The sequence below is a fragment of the Rissa tridactyla genome, chromosome 1 (assembly GCF_028500815.1).
Source record: "Rissa tridactyla isolate bRisTri1 chromosome 1, bRisTri1.patW.cur.20221130, whole genome shotgun sequence".
NCBI lineage: Eukaryota > Metazoa > Chordata > Aves > Charadriiformes > Laridae > Rissa > Rissa tridactyla.
This window is the reverse complement of record NC_071466.1, coordinates 169,472,299-169,493,012: the sequence shown is the minus strand read 5'-3', so window position 1 is coordinate 169,493,012 and position 20,714 is coordinate 169,472,299. Positions and strand designations below refer to the sequence as shown.

The 20,714-nt window shown below is 39.4% G+C and overlaps 1 protein-coding gene across 5 annotated transcripts in view; it reads right to left on the bottom strand.

The window, feature by feature from the left end:
• Positions 1-15,880, bottom strand: part of CEP83 (centrosomal protein 83) — a 29,233-nt gene extending 13,353 nt beyond the window's left edge. The window contains exons 1-7 of one of the 5 annotated variants that reach the window (XM_054204757.1): positions 15,765-15,880; positions 9,170-9,429; positions 8,652-8,802; positions 7,352-7,444; positions 6,933-7,064; positions 3,541-3,792; positions 2,054-2,185 (exon numbers count right to left, since the gene is read on the bottom strand). In XM_054204757.1, coding sequence (XP_054060732.1) covers positions 2,054-2,185; positions 3,541-3,792; positions 6,933-7,064; positions 7,352-7,444; positions 8,652-8,802; positions 9,170-9,318 — 909 coding nt within the window. In that variant the 5' untranslated portion in view covers positions 9,319-9,429; positions 15,765-15,880. Of the gene's footprint in view, positions 1-2,053; positions 2,186-3,540; positions 3,793-6,932; positions 7,065-7,351; positions 7,445-8,646; positions 8,803-9,169; positions 9,430-9,909; positions 9,946-15,764 lie in introns of those variants that run through there. The other 4 variants (XM_054204767.1, XM_054204747.1, XM_054204777.1 and 1 more) reach the window with 4 other exon arrangements.
• Between the last annotated feature and the right edge of the window lie 4,834 nt (positions 15,881-20,714).

Genomic DNA, 20,714 nt, shown 5'->3' with positions numbered 1-20,714 from the left:
TGGAAGTATCTTGCTGTGACACTGACCCAACTTGCACGAGACCCTGATGCCTTGCTAACTCAAGCATTAGCATGTCAGTTTATGCATACTTCACTCTGACTAAAGATCCTTCAAAGTCCAGCTAAAATAAAGTTAATCTCCTGAGGTGAAAAAAAAATAGCAATATGCAAAACCAGATTATCAATTGCTCCCCCAAGTAATTTCAATTTGCTAACTATTTATAGTCCCTTGACCTCCTGGAGTGCTACACCACTTTCTCAAAAAACAGGTCTTCATAGTTTTAAAGTGCATTTTAAATCCAATACTTCTCTACGACTGTGACATACACATCAAATGGCCTCACAAAAGCAGGAGCTTTAAGAACATCAATTCAAAGACAATTACTGCTTGCATGGAAACTTTCTATAGTTTAGGCATTTGTACGCAGTAATTACACGGTCAATGAGAATTAAATATCTAGAGGAAAGCACTTATAATGAAAATCCATTCACAATGACAAATGTAATTACAACCTGCTAGCATATACAAGTGGCAAAAGGTTAAGAATGACATAGCAGCTTATTAAGTAACTACACGGTGGATTTGGTTGCTTAAATACTAAGTTGAGAACATTCCAGGGCAACTTGCAAAGATTTAAGGTGGCTTTTTTAAGGCACAAAATCCGGAAGTCAAACGCGTGCACCTGTGCTCAGGAATAAGTTTGAGTGGGTGCAGAACTGGGTGGAGGTACCGATACAAAGTGCATGTCAGTGTTACTTTGGAAAGTATATTCAGAAATGCAGGATAGATTTAAGTCAACAGAGAGCTTAAAATAATTCTGCATTCATCTAGATATATAAGACGAAAGTTACTGGCTTTGCAGTGAGTTCATAACTCACTAAGCCTCTCCAGAAAGGTAAGAAAACACAGGGGATTAAATTTGCTACCTAAAACTGACAGATGTGATAAAAATTTATTACCCAGTATTCTTTCCAGAAAGGAGGGAATCAGAGACAACAGAAAGCTAATATTTACCCAAGTAACTATTTCATTAGGACTAGTATCCTGACTCAAATTTACATAAAGCAATGTAAGCATTCTGAAACATTTGAAGGTAAAATGGTTTATCAGTGTCCCAATTTTTCTTGTTTATTGAAATAATCACATGTGAAATTGCATAAAGGATCTGTCTTTTAAGTTGTGTAGCTGAGGAGTCACTGCAACCAGATAAAACTCTGAATTTGGGATCCATACTAACATAATTATCCTGAAATACTAAACAATGATGTCAAGTTTCTTAAGCACTTTCAGGTTTTCCCTAAACTTGAAGCCTTCTGATCTTTTTTTTCTTAAGTACTTTTCTAGAAATTTCTCTGAGATAGCAAAAAAAAAAAAAAAAAAACCACAACCCCAAAAAACCCCAAACCTCTAAGATCTGGTGCCAACCCAACAACTAAGGTACTCAAACATATTGCAAGACAATGATCTACTTAAAATAATACAATGCAGTGCTGTACGGAAATGTTCCTGTACCAAGCTATGCTGGCATTAGCCCAAGAAGAACGCTATGCTAATGTGACTATCCGGCTTCCAATATAACCTAAATCTCCGCAGGAGATTCCAATGCAGCTTGCTTCACACAGCCCATTCAGAGGATACTTTTTAAGATCTCCAGAAACCGTAGCTCCACTAAAAAAAAAAATCAGTTTAAAGCTCTATTATACTTTACACACTTTACAAAAAAGTAATGCTTGTTTCCATCAAATAAGGGTGGTATTTTCATAAATACTAAAAACATTAATATAAAGACACCTCTTCCAGCCCTGTTCTGTTTAGAAAAAAGATCTAAAAAATTAAATAAAAAGGGCATAACCTCAGTCTTTAGAGATACTTTTACAGATGACGTTTCTCCTGTAAAGTCACATATTCTGTATCTTCCAACTCAAATTGTGAAAAAAATTCCAAACCTATTTTAAATCACAGCAGAAGACATTACTTTATTCTTAATGTAAAATATAAACCTAAGCATAACAGGATATGAAAAATGTATTTCAGATCCCATAAAAGCACTTACTTTAGCAGCTAAGGAATTGACTTCTCGTTCAGATTTGTGAAGTTTGCTAGTTAAGAGAATGTTTTGCTCGTGACTCATCTGCAGTTCTTTCTCAAGTCGACCAATCTGTAGTTCAGCAGACTTCTTTTCTGCCTTGAACAAAGGAGGTATTTGTAAGATTTTTTTGGAACAGTGCTGTCTCTTGCTATTCACCTGAAAGGTTCGATTGATCTGGGCTTTCAGGTATTACGGACCCTTTGTATTATATAATAATATAATACATAAATATCTTTGCTCAACAATATGTTCCAATACAACAAGTATCTTGAATTTTACTCAAAAGTCATGACTGTTTTTACTAACACTGCCTGCAAAGAATCACACACATTTTCAATCCTACTTCAGAAGAGGCAGAGGTAATGTGACTTGGTTAGAAGGCAGCAGGTATTCCTACAAGTAAATTACTGGGCTGTTACATCAGTATGACTATAAGTGGTGCTCAAAAAGATGTCATATGTTGGGCTATGCAGTTATACTAACTGAAGAATTAAGAGGAAATAAATTAAGAGGAAATTAAGAGGAAATAAAATGCAATTACCTTGAGTATCATAGACTCAAGACCCTGAGCTTTATTAAGTATCAAAAAGGTAATCTAACCTACAATTTCACCTTCCTTTTTCTGAACTGACCTATTTCCAGAAGATCTTTTTTTTTTTTTTAGTTTTCTAAATTAAGAATATTACAACACTTTTCTTTTTAAGTCATGATCAGAGCATTTTGTAACAAAGGTATACAGCCAGCACCGATAACAGTAAAAAGGAAAATGAACCGTCTATCTATATACTGCAACTGCATGAGAAAGAAAGACTCACTTGGAAAGACTCACATGGAAAGACTCACTACCTAGAGAGATAGCAAGAACTGACAGGAAGACTGAAGACCACAGATGAGGAATATAGCGGAACCCTGGGAAACATACAACAGGCCTGAAATGCCGAAGGTTCTTTAGGAGAGAGCAACAGCCAAGAACTAAGGTGTTGGAGAAATGAGAGACACAGGTAGGCAAGAAAGAAAATGACACATGAGGAAAGGATTAAAGAAATTGGGGAGCATCATATGACAGCTTTGAAAAGAATAAAAAATTTACTGTAGCAAATCATTAACATATTATCATCAGTTTCTAACTCCAGCCAAGTGACAAGCTCTGACACGAGCATCTTACTGACTGCAAACATGGATATCACTCACACGTTTAGAAAGGAGATCATTCAACAGAATCTCTTGATTGAGCTCTGCACCTTTCCAAAGTTGAATTGGCAGTACATGACTCCCAATTCCTAATGTACTTACAGTTTGCTTTTAAATCTGAAATGTACAAATTCAAATTGTGGAGTCAATGGCAAAATTATCGGTGACTTCAGCAACAGTTCTATCAGGCCAAGTGTTATTCTCACTACACTCTACAAGGAGGCAGAATTAAAAAAAAAAGAAAAAAAAAAGAATCTTACCTCTAGAGACCTTGTCAGAGCCTGCATCTCAGCTAACTGTCGTACTTGTACTCTTTGAACATTTTCCGCTTGCACACCACAATTGTCTCTTTCTGCTCTTAGTTCTGCTACTTCTGCTTCTAAGCCTTTTAATTTCTGATATAGTTGTGCCTTTTCTCTAGAGAGCGCCTCCACGCGTTTACTGTCCCTCGTGGGATCAACACTAAGCAGCTGATTATGGAGTTCTTCTTTATCTTTATCCAGCCTTGCAATCTGATAGTTGTTAATCAAAAAAATAAAAGCTTTTACATTGGTTAGGCGTCAGGCATCAACAAATACAGCAGTTGACAATTCAGGAAAGAGCAGCAGTGTGCATTTAAAATATTAAGAAGTTATGTTCACATTTTTTTTCTTTCTTAGAATAGGAAAATCAACAGAGCCATTCTTCAATGCCTTTTCTGCTTCAGTTTTCACTGATAAGGCTTGTCCTCGGACCCCAGATGCCCCTGAGCCTCCTAGCAGTCTATGGTAGTAAAGCAGTACCCAGAGTAGAGGAAGAAAATGTTAGGGTTAGGGATCATTTAATTCACTGGACACACACAAGTCCTTGGAATGGATCCAAGCATTTTGAAGAAGCTCACTGGTATCATTGCAAGGCTATTCTCTATCATCTTTGAAAAGTCATGGCAATCAGAAAAGGTTCCTGATGACTGAAAGTGACAGCCAGCACACCCATCATCAAGAAGAGCAAAAAGGTCAAGAAGGATCCAGACAACTACAGGAGACTGCCAGCTTCACATCAGTCTCTGTGAAGGTTATAAAGCAAACCCTCTTAAAAGCTATTTCTAAACACATGAAAGACAAGGTGATGGAAAGCGGGGTTTATCAAGGGCACATCATGCCTGACCTACTTCTCTGCTTTCTAGAAAAAGAGGTGACCGGCACTGCACACAAGAGGACTGTGAATCTTGTATACCTTGATTTTAACAAGGCCTTTGATACAGTCTCCCATAATCTTCTCTCTCACCAAACTGATGAGATATGGGCTGGAAAAGCAGATGATAAAGTGGGTGGAAAGCTGGCTGGGTTGCCAGGCTCAGAGTGATGACTGGTGGTGCAAAGCCCAGCTGACTGCCTGTAACTGGGGGTGTCTCTCTGAGATCCGTACAGGTCCAATACTGGTTGAATTCCTCGTTAGTGACCTGGATGATGAGATGAAGCACTTTCAGCAAGCTTACAGGTGACACCAAACTGGGGGGAAACGGTCAATGTGCTGGAAAGCAGAACTGCTACTCAGAGGGATCTGGACAGGCTGAAGGAACGGGCTGACTAAAACCTCTTCAGTAAATCATATGTCTTGGATGGAGTAACCCAATGCAACACTACAGGCTGGGGCAACTGCCTAGGAAGCGGCTCCATGGAAAAGGATCTGGGGGTCCTAGTGGACAACAAGTTGAACATTAGTCAGAAGAGTACCATTGCAGCAAAGATGGCAAAGTGGATCCTGGCAGATTGGCAGCAGGACACCTAGACGAACCAGGGAAGTGATCCTTTGTCCCCTTACAGTACTTTTAAGACTGCATGTGGAGTTTGTCCAGTACACAAAGAATAATGACAAACGGGAGCAAGTTCAGTGGATGGCCACCATGATGGTGAGGGGTTTGGGAAAGATGACATGTAAGGACAGGCTGAGAGAACTATGCCTCTTCAGCTTGAAGAAGAGAAGGATATGCATGGCAATGGGAAGAGAGGCAATAGACACAAGTTGGAACATGTGAAATTCCAATTAGCTATTAGGAAAAATAAATTTACCACAAAGATGGTTAAATACAGGAATAGTTTGTCCAGAGAGGTTGTGGAATCTCCATCCTCTCAGATGTTCAAAACTCGACTGGACATAGTCCTAAGTAACTTGATCTCATTACACTTCAATATTTTAAGCAGGATGTTGGACCAGAAGGAGGTCTCTTATATTATGATTCCACAATTCTATAACCACAACAGAACTCAAATCTGCTAGTAACTCAAAACAGCCAATGTGACTGTCAGACAGAAAATAAAGCAAAAAAAAAAAACCAACTTTCTGTTACAAGGTAGTATGACAGGTACAAACTAATCTCAAGACTGTAACTAAACATATTATAAATATATAGATTCTACTGTTTCAAAATGAGTTCTGTGGACTGAATGTAATACTGGGGGCAAAAGACTGAGAAAGTAAGGGATGTAAGAGATCTCTTTATATTGGAGACTAGTCCAAACTCTGATCTGAAGCAGTGCTTTTAGAAGTTGCATCAGTGATCTCTATGGAGCAAAGCCAATTTCTGCAGTAAAAGCTCTCCTAATCCCTTTTATGAGGAGATGCAAACATTTCTTGCATGACACGCCCAAGCCATCATTTAAGAATTAGGATGTTTTCGTAGCCTCCTTGTGATAAATGGCACGGAAGGTTAAAAAGGCTCTAAGAGAGAGAAACTAGATCACATCGCACCCTGGGCTCAAGGTAGTTTCATTCTCTTTAAGTGTGCTAATTAGCTGCAAGACTAGCAAAAACTCAACAAGCCCACAAGAGAGGCAGGCTGTAAAGCAGCATGTGGGTTTAGCTCCGGGAAGGACAACTGTTCTGTTTTTAATGCATTGCATTTCCAAATTTAGATTGATTTTGAAAGTGATAATTGCTTTGATTTGAGTCTCATGTTTGGACTAATACATTCAAATCTGGCATCTTAGGATATATGCTCCCAGACAAATACTTAAATGAATATGCAAATGATATATGCAACACTCATTTACACCGCTGCATATATTTAAAACGTAAATAAGCCAGCAATTTACTTAGCTACACGTCTGAAAGTCCAATTCTGAAACAGAAAACTTCATGAATGGTTTATTCAAGAGCTGAATAGACAAATGAAATAGTTACCAGAGTTTTCAGTATCCTTGTGACCACCACTGTCATGATACAACTTAGTTGCAAAATGCACCCTTGTGTGGTATTAACAATACTTTCTGCTGCCTTCTTCTTGGATTAGTTGCCACATAAGTAATTTAAAATCTAAACTTACATCGGTCGCTCAGATAACTTACTAATTTCAGATTAGCATAACGTCTCAAATACCATCACAAGTGTGATTAAAAAAAGCATTAAGCAAAGACACTGGCTGTCATTTATGAGAAGGCAAGTCTATTTTTACTTATATAGCACAAATGATATTGCGACACATCACTGAACAAACCTACAGAGACAGCTTTAGGCTAAGTCATAAAAGTGTTTTGAGAATTAAGAGAACGGAAACAAACACTACATTACGAAACAGTGCTAAACTGACAACCCATCAAGTACTAACATTTTCACAGTGTTCAAGCAGCTTTGTCATCAGAGACACTTTAAGCTACTGTAACATTCTATGTACCTCAGCCTCATATTTGATTTTCTTCTCTTCTAAAATACGGGCATGTTCTTCCTTTTGATGTTCGAATTCTGATTTCAGGAAAGTGTGTTCATAACGAAGTTTGTTATATTCTGTCCTGTATTTTTCCACTTCCTAAATTAGACAAAAACCCAAAAACATCAATCAGACAAGTTTTCAGATTTATTTCCTTCAAATATCGATGCAACATTCCTATCATTTCACGAGTTATATTTGACGAACTGAATCCCTCCTCCTCACCCTTCTAGGGTTTCAACCTTCACTGCCTGGGGCAGCAGTACCAGATAAAGAGTGCCATACTTTGCTCCTCTTTCAGTTTTAATTTCCTACAATTTTAGAAACAACTATAAATTTGTGATCACTACTCTAAATGAAATAGAATTTCAATACTTACTACTTACATTTTCTAGTTTCCGATAACGTTCTGTCATAGGAGATTCCAATTCCTGCTGTATTTGTGCTTTTAACAGTTCTAATTTTTGAGGAGTTAGCACCTTAAAACAGAAAGGTATTATAAATAACTAGTCATATTCATTTATTTACACTGTGATAGGACAAATAACCAGGAGCAAAGTATTTCAAATATGATTTTAGTAATCTTGCTTAATTTTCTATGTTTTTCTAAAGAATTTTCAATAGTAGTTACAGAAGCAAAAAAAACCATACCAGTGAACTAAAAATATTCTGGGAAGATAACAGAAGCATTTAAAATGTCAGTATTTACTGGTAGAAGCAATACAAATGTCAAGCTGAATTGCCAAGAAATTTATCTCCTTTGTGGGGGAGGGGAGAAATGAAAAGTGGTCTCACATAAAAGATAAAGAATTAGTACTTGGAAAAACTTAAACAGTAAGTGAACCAACCCCAAAGAATCAAAATGAGCAACACCAGACCAATTCTCTGTAAAGCACATTAGATACATGTTCTCCACCAGATACATGGGTAGTGGTTTGAAATGAAACCAAGATCAGCCTTAAGCTCCACGCTGCGTGGTATTTTGTTAAGTTTTCTTGGGTATGGTTAATACAGCAAACTATCTACCAAGAAAAAGCATTAAAAAAAATTTTCATCCACAACCTGTGACTTATCCTAATTTATTCTACTTTTCTTCCATTTTTCTGTACCCTGAAGTGCCTGAAAACTAATTCTAGTTATGGTACCAAGGCACATCTCCATTCAATGGGTCTGGGATCCTTTGTTAGATGCTATACGTGTTTCCTATGTCCTGCATTAGTTCAAGGAAACAAGCAGTTATAGAAAGTGTCATCCAAGTTATCTTAAATGTTGGGTTGTGGGTTTTTTTGGTTGGTTGGATTTTTTTAAGATGGGGAAAGCTGTCATCACAAAGACAAACAAATACCTATTTTTCCAGCCACTTATCCCAAGAGGTTTAGGCATCTAAGTTATCTTCCAGAGTAGATGATTCTCCCCATAAGAGGAGAGCAAGCACAGACAGAGTCTGAGGGTCTTACTATTCACATAGCACATAACAACAGGATTTGGAAGATTCGGTTAAACAAGAAAACAATAATTTTATCCCAGAGTCACTCTAGAGAAGAAACATTACTCGATTTGTGTGAATTTCAAGATATCTGAAATATATTCAACCTAGGTATATACATGTTAGGTAAACAAAAATATATGCGTGGCCCTACTACAGGATTAAAATTCATATTAAGTCCTGCCAGTAAATTACCTCACCTGCATCTTCATTTTTTCCAGCTCTTGTGTTTTACCCAGCAACTCCTCTCGATATTCAGCCAGAAGAAGCTGAAATTTGTCATGTACAGTCTGCTTTTCAACTAACAACCGCTTCAGTTCATCTTGTGATTTTGTATATTCCTCTTGTAATCTGCAAGATAAAATACATATTTATTTTATATTTACACCTTATATTTAACTAGATCTTCAATCTCAAAAAACTCACGTGCAGAAGCAAACATACAAATATCAAGTTAGAACTAAGCTATTAATATCCTCTTCCTGTAATATATTGAAAAGTTATCCCATATTTACAAGCATAAAAAGTACTTCAGAAAACTAATCTGCAATGTCTTAAGCTATTTTGAATTGTTTATTTTCTAATATGAACAATGCTCAAATCTGTCCTTAAATACAGAAATAGCTAACAGACACACATACACACAAATCCCTTCCACCCAACATTTATCTTCACCTTTTAACAGCTCAAATGAAGAAACCTGTTTAAATTAGTGTACCTTAGATGTTCTGCCTTTATCGTTTGATAGTTTGCTTTATGGTGTTCACATCGCATTTTTTCATCAATCAGAAGTTTTTGTAATTCTTGTGAATTAGCCGTATCACCATTTCCAACCATGGGAGGAAGAAGAGTGCCCAAAGCATCCATTTTTTGATGACTGTTCACAGTAAGTACGGAGAAGACAAAATAAAATTTAACTTATAACTAATCTACAATGCCATCCACTCTTTCTGCTGACATTCCAGAAGATCAAGTCACCTGAACAAATACAAGGACATGTAATTAGCAATCAAATACATTCACAATTCAAAGATTTCACATGCTTTTGCTTTCAGTACATAAGAATCCTGGCTGTACGGTAACTCAGGCTAGAAACCTCTAGTGAAAGGGCAACTCTTCTCTGCTCATTATGCCTGCCCTGAAAAGTAATAGCCCTTCCAAGGGCACCAAATAAACTTAAGCGTGGAGATTATTTGAGTAAATACAAAATAAGCACAAGGATCTCTATGTGACAGATCACATTAAATGTTATTTTTATTTATGCTATACACTAAGAATCAAACCATGATGCTGGTAATGCCCTAATTATGCGTGGTTAACCAGGGTTCAAGCAGAGGCCACAGACATATACAGCTTTTACTACTACTTAGCACAGTCACAGCCTGTCATGCTATCTTAACAAGTTGTACTACTCAATACACCATCATTTCAGCTGGAAGAACAACAGATAATTCTCACTGTTGAATTCCTATCAAGCCGTCTCTGGAGAAAAGTTAAGGTTTCATGGACAATCTGGAAGATCTGGAGCCCACAACATACGAAGGACATGGACCTGTTGGAGCGAGCCCAGAGGAGGACCACGAAGATGATCAGAGGGCTGGAGCACCTCTCCTATGAAGACAGGCTGAGAGAACTGGGGTTGTTCAGCCTGGAGAAGAGAAGACTGCAAGGGGACCTTATTGCGGCCTTCCAGTACCCGAAGGGGACCTACAGGAGAGATGGGGAAGGACTCTTTATCAGGGAGTGTAGCGATAGGACGAGAGGTAATGATTTTAAACTGAAGGAGGGGAGATTTAGATTAGATATTAGGGAGAAATTCTTTACCCTGAAGGGTGGTAAGACTGGAACAGGTTGCCCAGGGAAGCAGTGGAGGCCCCATCCCTGCAAGTGGCCTTCAAGGCCTTCAAGTGGATGGGGCTTTGAACAACTTGGTCTAGTGGGAGGTGTCCCTACCCATGGCAGGGGAGTCTAGATGATCTTTAAGGTCCCTTCCAACTCTAAGCATTCTATGATTCTATGATACTTGCCCAGAGTTCAACCCTGAAATATCGTTGATACATGTCACTTCCTCATTTTCATAGTTTATCTGGTGGTTTCTCATGACCTTTCCAGAAAGAGTTTTGCTAAATGTGACAATATCAGATCAGTGTGAGAAAGCTGCAAATCAACAGATGCTGAGAAATGAGGAAGTATTCTAATATGCCTCATTAGTTCTTTTCAATATTATAAGCAAGATGTATTAATCTGATCATTACTGACAATTCTAAGGGATCTGGGTGAAGAAGGACTGTAACCGTACTTTAGGGAAGTTACAGGCTTTGAAACCAACTACTCTGCCATTTTAGCTTTTGGCATAACTGGACTGGTGCCTAAGAGCTCCATGTTTGCAGTGTACTAACTGTAACTGTACAAAGTAAAACTCAAACAGGAAAAATGTTAAATCTCCACCATCACTGCAAATACCTCACCTCCTTTACATATACAGTTGAATATATAATGTTTTCTACCGTTCCACTCTTTAAATCTTTCATGGACCTATCTTAAACGCTTACCATTTGATTTTGTAAACCCCTGAACTATAAGCAAGATGAAAATCTGCCTTTCATATAGGGAAATAAGCGTTGAATGTCAGTGCCCATTCCACTAAAAGACATGTCAAGGAAGTCTTACATTTACGTTTTCTTTCCCATTTTTCCTTCCTCTGTCACTAAAATGGGGAAAGGTCAGAGGAAAATCTACCAGAGTTGCAACACTAGCATAGGCAAAGTGACAGCAGCAACTTTGTATTCTGCTTTACCCAAATTTGCTGAGAGGTTAAGGGGGAAGAAATCAGAATAAGGAACGTTCTCCTCAGTGACTGTCCTACATGCAAACCCAATTTCAAACAGTAATAGCACAAGTTCTGAAGAACCATCTAACCAATACAGTATCTATTTTTCATGCCTGAATTTTGTTGGTTGTTGAGAAACAAAGAACTACAGCAATTTCCAAACTCAATACAAATACATTTTCAATTGTTAAACCAACAGCTGCATGAGGAGAATTGGTCAGTGATCCTAAGGACAATAAACCACATGAGAAGACGGAAAGTCTGGTTTTCTCTGGTACGCAGAGAAAACCCAAAGCAGCACATCTGAAGAATTTTTAAGCATACTGCATACCAACAGGGTTATCACGATCACCGTAAAAAAAAAAAAAAAAAAAAAAAAACAAAAAAACAAAAAACCACAAAAAAACAACAAAGCAACAACAACAACCAAAAAAAACCTGAACCAAAACAAAAACCCCCAAAAATCCCCACCAAACACAAAAAACCAACCACCCAGGCAATAGTACTTATCTCTGTCTCAGATCTTTGCTTTCATAAGCTCCAGATACCAAATATAACTATCAAACTATAAGCCAAAGCTCAGAATTAGGAACACAGGATTTAAAATCGGGTCTGAATCCTGCCACTTATTTGAGTAAGAAGTACTTCTGAAGTGGCATAACAGATACAAAGACACCAAAAATCCATGGCATTTTCTGAGAGCATATCAACCAAAAGAAAAAGATAAATGGAATTGCAACCTTTTGTACTCTCAGTTCCAAGCTGCTGCAGGTGGGAAACACGTTCTCTCCTCACAGCTTTTGCTACTAACAAAAAGCGCACAAATTGTAAAGCAAGACACACACCTGGTCATGTATTCATATGCATGAAAATTTCATGAGAAAGAAAAAAGGAAAGAACAGAGGGAAAAAATTGTAGCTTACAAAACAATTGTTTCAGACTCCAAAAACCCAAGGAGTATGTATTTAAGGAAGCAAAACTATTTTGGCTTGCAGGGACATCTAGTGGCAAGTTTCATGATTTGCATTCCTGGCGCCAACTGTGAAAAAAACTACAACACAGAGATTTCATTACTTCATGAGAGCGCTCTCCTTGAAATCATTAATAGAAACTTGTAATATTTAACCTACTCACATTCTTACAAATAAAAAAACTTCCCCCTCCTCCCAATCATAAAATTATTCCTGGCAGAATAGCCAACATCTTTTAGGGCTACAAATATTGTAAGTATATTACTAACAAGAATTTCTTCTGTCCTAATGGCTTACAGTACTTTCTCATAGTCAATGAACAGACTTTAAATAATCATCAAAATTTTACACAAGCCTACACCCATAATTTTACAGAAATACTTTAAAGGAACACTAGTTAACATTTCTTCCTCTCTCGGAGGTCTGTTCAGGTAGAGAACCTTAAAACCTTTAAAGAAACTAAACCCACATCATATATAAAATTAATTCTCCACCTATATATTTGCCAAATTTCATCATGTTACAGAACTGCAAACTTGCATCAGCTGCCCTGAATTCATACTATGAAATCTTAACATAATTTTGTGCAGGTACACATACAAAGGTTTGGTGCAGAGTCCTGAAACCTAGGAAATGCACACTCAGTAGCTAAAATAGCAATATTTATTGTAGAATACCTAGCTAAGTGAAGTAACTCAATCACATTTCCAAGAATCACCTTTGTTTTGCCTTTCTTCTCCAAGTATTTATTTTCATACAGAGAGAAACCTTGCTTAAAGACGTAATTCGCATCTCTCTCCTTTATGTCTACACAACATGAAAGGGTTTTTCTTCTTTTAGAAGATTTTTTCGGCTATACTATTTCAACTTTTTGTTTGCTACAAGCACTTAAAATGGTGAGAATACTTGTTTTTAGAGAAAAATATGAAGATATCAATACATTTTTATTTATTTATATTACTATTTTTAGTTCTATTCTATGTCATTTACAATAACAAGGCTTCCTTCTAGCTTACCTGGCATAACCTAGTTATGTGACTTCAGCATGTATTGGTAATTCACTTGGGTGACATATAACTCACTCAGGGCTCTGCTTTCCATGCCACAGCCAAACTTAGCACATATCAATTTGTCATATTTGAACACTGTTTTAAACAGTTAAATGTAATTTTGCAACTACTGACGAAAAACTTACCAGTATTTAGCCTTGTGCCATGTTTTGTTCAAGTACTAAAATTCTCAGTAAAAACTGTTGAAAGCCAAACAGCTATTTCACACAATGTATGGTTTAATCCATTTGCCTGACTCTGTCAGAACTCTAGACCTTTTTATATGCTCTTTCCTTTTTTTTTTCTTTTTTTTTCCTAATTGAATCAGCCAAGGTCTTGTGAAACAATAAAACTATTTGCCTGAAAGTATAAGCGAGACACTCAAAAGGTAGCACAGCCTCATGAAAGTGTCTCTTCAAACACTAACCCTTCTCATCCCTCCTTAAGAGTCTACAGTAAGACTATATAATGAACTAAGGAAAAAGTGCAATCCAATACAAGAGCTCACTGTCACCAGGAATGGGAGGTTTCACTCCTCCTTTCTTCTTCTCCATTCCTAGATGTTTCATTCATCAGACCCTTCCATGAACTGATTTAACTCAAAAAGCCAACACACTTAAACAAGCAGAAAACACTCAGTGGTTTTTCTGCGAGGTCAGTGAATCATTCTAGCTCATGGAAAAATCCAACAAGCTACATCATCAGTGAAAGCAGGCAGCTGGTACTGGCTAGGAGAAAGGAACAAAGAGCCAAACATATAGGCAGGAGGAGGAGCAACGCTTTCTCCTTTTAGGAGCAAAGAGTTGTCACATCATGAGCTCAGATGTTCACAAAATCACAGCCATAGACCAGATACCTACCTTTTAGACAGTCAAAGTGAAACAAATCCTACCTTAAATGACTATGCAACACACTCACGTGAATATCAAGTGAATAAAAACCAAAATTAACTCTAATTTGAGAAATACGATAGCATATTTCTTATTACTTTAACAGTCCATATTCTACTAATCCACCATTAGCAACTTGCAATAGCCAAAGTAATCACCTTAAAAACATATATACTGGGGGGAAAAAAAAACTATCAAAGAGAAACATGAAAACCTCTGTTATAGGAAGTTCATAATCTGGATACTGCTCAGATATCACTGTAGAGAATCCAGTGAAAGTAAACACTTAATACCTTTGCATGCCTAAGTGCAGAAATTTTGGAGAACATCTGTATGACTTCTACATTATAGAATCAATCTCATTCAAACTACTATCACTTTTTCCACAACACTGTTCAAAGTACAAATTCCAACAACAATTAAGCATACATTATTTCAGTGTCCATCCCTACGCATGGCACACAGTATCACCCTTTCCATTTCTGTCTTACAAGAGATATGGTTAATTTTATTAGGTGAAAAGCAACAAAGAATGTTATATCTTAGCTCAGGATTAAAATTTTTGCTTTAGCCACATACACTACTAAATCAAACTGACAGCAGTTATTGATCAAACTGAAATTTTGCATGGGAGCTACAGTTGGTAAACCTAGCTGTACTCAAGAACAGCTAGTTTACACATGCCACATATGTTTTCCACTGTTTTTTTCATAACAAGAGACCTTCAAACACACATGAGAAACTTGCTCACTAGAATCTCATCCAGTTTTATTCGGGCATACAGATGGCTGCTTGTCACAAATAGTTCCATTGTCTACAGCCAAAACTCTTCTGAACAATCACTTCCCTTTTGTATTGACTTAAAAACAGAGATGTTCAGACAGGGCACAGGTCTCTTGTTAGTATATGTATCCTACAGCTCCTGTAGACAGAAATATGATTATATGCACCTTATAGTATGTAGGCTAAGAGCATGCAAGGCAAAGCGAGCCATGTAAGTCATCCTGACATTTTCACTGGTCCTTTTCCTGTGACTTGTGGACATAGGAACTTGGTCAGAGGAACAACACTGATAGAGATGTCACACACCCAGAAGTGCAGAAAAATAATCATTATCCTCAAACCGCACACGGCTGAAGTTCACTGGTGGAAAAAAAAAGCACGCAAACGTTTGAAAGCAGGCTCTTCCTGCCCCCGTACTTTGCCACCCCGGGCTTGTGCTGGGTGATTCCCAAACTCACAGCCCACGACCAGTCAACAGAGGCCGTAGCAGGCTGTTACCACCAGACGGGACACAAGACGATCGCGCTCTGGGGCGAGCTGCCGACCTCTCTTCCCAGCTTATACAGCTCTCTGCTCGGTTAACGGCCCAGGGGAAGGTGCGAGCCGGCCCGGAGCAAAGGTCGGTAGGCCTCACAGCTCGCAGGCCGCGAGATGAAGCCCCAAGCAGGAAGACCCGCAGTGGGTCCGCCCGCCCGGCTTTCCCTCAGCTGTGCCCTGCCCCTCGCATCCCGGCCAGCCCAGCCACCAGCGGCCCGCCACCCGTTCGAGGAATTTAAAAATGGCGCCTCACCTCCCGCCGCCGCCTCCGCCCGCCGGGCCGCCGCGGGGCGCGGGGCATGCTGGGAGCGCCGGGGCAGGCCGCGGCCAACCGGCGCGGGGAGGCGACGTAGCGTTGCCGGGGCAACGGGCGACCGCGAGCGCGGCGCTCCGCGCGCGCCTGCGCCGGCCGCCGGCTTGTCCCGCCCCCGAGGGGCGGTGCCGGGCGCCAACGGCCGCTGCGGCGGTTGGGGGTGAGGGGAGGGAGGGGAAGGGGGGTATGGCAGTCGCCGCCGTCCCTCCGGTGAACGGCGCGGGTTTAAAGCGCGGGTTCGGTGCCGCCGCGTGGCAGTTTGAAGCTTCTGCGCCGGATTCAGGAGGTTCTGTGCCTGTCGCTGCAGTTTTCGCTTGTGAGGGGCGGGAGGGAAGGGGGAGCGCAGCCGTACAGCTCACAGCGGTTTCCCGTAATGGGTACCCGAGTCTAACGCTTTCTAGCTGAGGTAAAAAGTATGCGTTATGTTTTGTATCCAGCGGTAAAAAGTAGCTACTGTCCGTACCAAGCTGAACACTCGGGCTTGTGTATAGCCATGTACAAAGGAAAATACATTCCAGGCGCTCCTGGGCGATGGGCGCTGTTTTCTGACAGAAATCCGCTTGTGAGAGCAGTTGAAATACCGTAATCGTGATCTTCTCCTAAACTTCCTCAATTTCCCTCTAAAATCTCTTTGACTAAAGTGGGAGATTGATCATCCAGACCGGTATTGACGCTCCCCTAATAAGATTAACAATCCTTTAATAAGGATTAAAATTGGCTTCAAATAGTTTATTAGAAGGTGGGTATTACCGATGACACACACACATCCCCAAAGAGGAAAAATAAAAGACAAATGTTAAACTTGCCGGTAGTTTTATACTGATCTGGAGATAACAATTACAGTTGGCTCCCCTAGAGGTGGTTGTAAGCTCAGCTAATAAAAAGGTGTCTAAAACAGTACAGTCACTTCCATAGTTACTACGGCAAGAGGTTAGTACTTCACTGGAAGCCTGACTGTGCAGACTGATGTTGCTGTGCAGTTTTACATCTATGTTGTGCTTGTGGCCAATATTAGAAGTGAAATATCAACGGTATTCAACCTATACCAATGTATACCTATACTGAAATAAGTAACACTGCAACAACTTAAAATTTCACCGTCCAAAATGAACTGAAATTTAATTTTGATGCAAAACAGATTATGATGAAAAAAGAAAGGCATGGTTCTACACGGCTTTACAAAGCAAGAAATCTTTTTTAAAAGCGTTATGAAGTTGCGTAGCTGACTGTTTTGTTTTCTGTATCAAATTTGCCCGTTTTTAAATTATTTTTTTCACTATCAGCTCTACAAATATTAATGCTAACTAAGGCCAAACAGACGTCTTCCTTCCTTATGCAGCTTCATTAACAGGAATGGTAGCGTGGCCCAGATTCTTTCTCTGGTTCTATTAGTGTCTGTTCACATCAGGATTACACAGCTATAATCTATTGGAAAACAATTAATTTACATGAGAAACATGACATCAAGAATCTAGGTCACTCAGTGTGAGCTCTGCAGGGAACGTAGCAAAAAAATTACAAAATCTAAAATTGTTTAGATAACTAAAATCAACAGACAGGGTTGGGTGGCTCTTGCCAGGCAATCTGTTGAATAATGGTGCAATTTTTGTGCAGCCATTTCCAGTGTGGAATCTTGTTCTAAGAGGATGAGTCAAGATGGTGGAAATCATGTTACTTTATTTTTGCCTTCATGTTTTTCACATGGATCAAAAAAGAGTATGTGTTTCCCTCCAAGGCCCACTGAGTCAGGTTATTCTAGTTAATCACCTGATAGCATTTTTAAAGTATGAGTGGTGATGATGCTCCTGTTTGTCACAGTGACCGTCTCTCTCCATGTCTCCCAGCGATGAGAGAAGCTGTGCTGAAAACCTGCTCCTACCTCTGCTTGCTTTAAAAATAGAGCTGCTGTAGTGATTCAGATGGGCTTGACCTGGGAGTCTTTCTCTTTGTTTATGTCAGTCTTACTCTTCTAATTCAGTGATAGCCTAAAGGAAGCTGGTATAATACCTTTATAATATGTTGCATTATTCCAACAGTGGCAAATTTCCCTTTTTGAAACACTTCCCACAACACAGGTTTTTTGTAGAAATAGAAATTTATGCAGCCACAGATCTCAGTAGTTTATTTCACAAAAAAGTAAGGTCTCTTTAAGGCACGCTATTTAAATTCACTGTGGGGCTCACATAAAAGTAAGGAGATTTCATTTAGAGACCTCAAGGTTTTCAGTTGACAGTATCAGAGATTGTATGTCTCTTTAAATGACATCTTATATTAGTTCTGGGTAGATCAGCATTTCACAGGGCATCAAGGTTCATCCTCACACAAAGCAAGCAGCACACAGAGAGCTGTAAAATATGTAGAGAAGCCTAGGAAAATATTTTGATGCGATTTGCAGATACTCTCTTTGGAAGAATATACTACGTAAGTATGGTCAGAAAATGCCTCAATGAGTTTGAAAGCTCGTTTAGACTTCCTTGCTGCTTCAGTGGAGCAAGCTGAAAATAGTTGCTAGATTAGATAAATCCGCAAGCTCCTGTGGCCCAGTGGCATATCTTTAGAGAAGGGGTTTGCTGTTATGCACACGTGCTGCTGGTTGTACCTGTAGTTTAATCCATGCTTATTTTATGTCACCTTGACCTGAATCCAACCTAGCAGGATAGAGGCCAAGTGGGGAATTAGTAATTAATTGGGAGTACAAGCTCTGTTCAACCTCTGAGTCAGCAGAGCTGAAAGCATCCAAATAGTTTCATCATCTCATAAGGTTGCAGGAGAGGTGTCTGTGACCGTGTGCTATTTGTGGTGGAGAGTTAAAGCCGTACATTGTTGCGTGTAGATTGCCTGAGAAAAATAATATTTTTGGCATTGCAAAATCAGAAGATGAAATTGCTTTTAAGTGCCATAGCACTGTGATGAGAGTCTTCCTCTTAAATTCAGAGGGGTTTTTACTGTTGAGATCAATAGGGCCATAAAGTAATTTTTAGCACACAGGACATCAGTAGATGTAAGGCATGAGGCAGTTTATGAAGCCATTACTCAGGCAAATGAGCTGCCTGGGAGTGCTGATCACACAGGGGTTGTGGGCTCTACTTTTCTGTTCAGCGTGTATATAGAGTATCTCATGCTTATAAATACCAATCTTCTGCGTCCTTCCCTTTCAGCCTGTGGCTATGGGGGAAAAGGATGTTTCCCAGACCAATACCAACTTAGTAAAATGGTATTCAGCAGAAAAATACAGAGGGAATTCATTGGGATACAAGGAGGTTTCAAACTTATATGTATTGTTGTCATATATTACAGGCTTCAGTCCTGACTGTACTTTCATTTCCATTAGATTGACTCCATTCGAGCCACATTGAAAAGAGTTTTTCCAAATTTACTCATGCAGATGGGTAGAACCCCAAGCTCACCAACTGAAGGGATCATGACTACATCAAATGCAGCCTCAGTTCCTAAAGTTTCTGTCAAAAGTGTGTCAATGCTTCTTTCAGCAGCTTAGCACTGGCCAGCTTCAAGCTTGTCCTAAGGCAGGGGGGTTCAGCCTCTCTGCTTTTCTTCTGTCTGAATCTGGTAGGCTGCACATAAAAGGCAACGAAGCATCGATCCATTAGGTGACTTCACGCAACTAATGAGTTGCCATCTAAGTCCACAGTCCAAACATGAATTGAGGAGGATACAGCGTGGAAATTCCTCCTTTCAATTACACCAGCTCTGTGCTCGTTTCCATGGGAGGCAGCACCTGCCATTCGATTGCTGTACTCTGCCACATTAGCACGAGTAGAGCTATGGCACACATGCCTGCAGGAAGCGTTTATCACTAAGTTTAAACTGCAGCTCCAGCAGTGTCTCAACTAACAAATTCAAGGCAGTTTTTGGTGTATCTGAATGAGTTGTAGTGTAGTAACAGATGAAGTCTTGGGTGCCTTCAGATGGTTTCTGGCACATTTGTACAACTTTGGTTCTTGGAGGTATTGGGGGCACCAACACAAAGTATTTTAAGTGAATATTGCTAAGGGTTATTTATCTCATCCAGTGATTGCTGACACTGTATAGTGACCGCTACTCAGCTATGAGTGACACTTCTCTTTCTGTGCTAAGTTAAACAGTACCGTTGTATTTTCCTCTCTGCCTTTCTATTTCTGGGTGCTCAAACAGTTCCCAGGGTGTGTTATGTGCTCTTCAAAGCCAGAGTTATGAACAACTGGAAGAACTGATGATGAGTGAGATGCCTTTTTTTACATCTGGTTTGCCAGTGTGTTAGCAGGGATTATTCAGCCCATGCCAGAAGTGGGCAAAAGTTATTAGCAGTTGTGAGGGAACCTGCTGTTTGTGAATGGAGTCAGCCTTAATATAGACTGAGTTCCAGGCACCCGCGGGAAACTCAGCATGACAAGACCTTGGAAAGTCTGCAGGTGACATGGGAGCTGCTGTATGCTATTTCCTTGAATAGGAGGAAATGGGAAGGACGGCGTGATTGCAAAGCAACATGCAGTTACCACACTGTTTCTACACTGTTCTTGGTATAAAAATAATATTGTTCCCAATGGCTGCTGGTGCCAGCTGACAAGACCTCTGCTTTGTGAAAAATAAATGCAAATGTTTTGCTTTATGTCAGTTATGTTAACTATTAGGCATGCCAGTATTACATTTTTGGCACATGTGACCAAGATTCTGACAATAATGTGAAAATTCAGCTTAGGTTTCTAATTCAATTTTCCAAAAAAATAATCCAAAATGAGTCCAACTGCTTGGCACAATAGCGTCACGTTTGCATAGTGTGTTCACACAAGCTCTGGAGAAGAGCAATGATGAGACCTCATTTGATGTTTGCAGTTTATGTCATAGCTGTAAATAAAATTCAAATTACCAGTTTTGGTCAAAACTGCAGCAGAG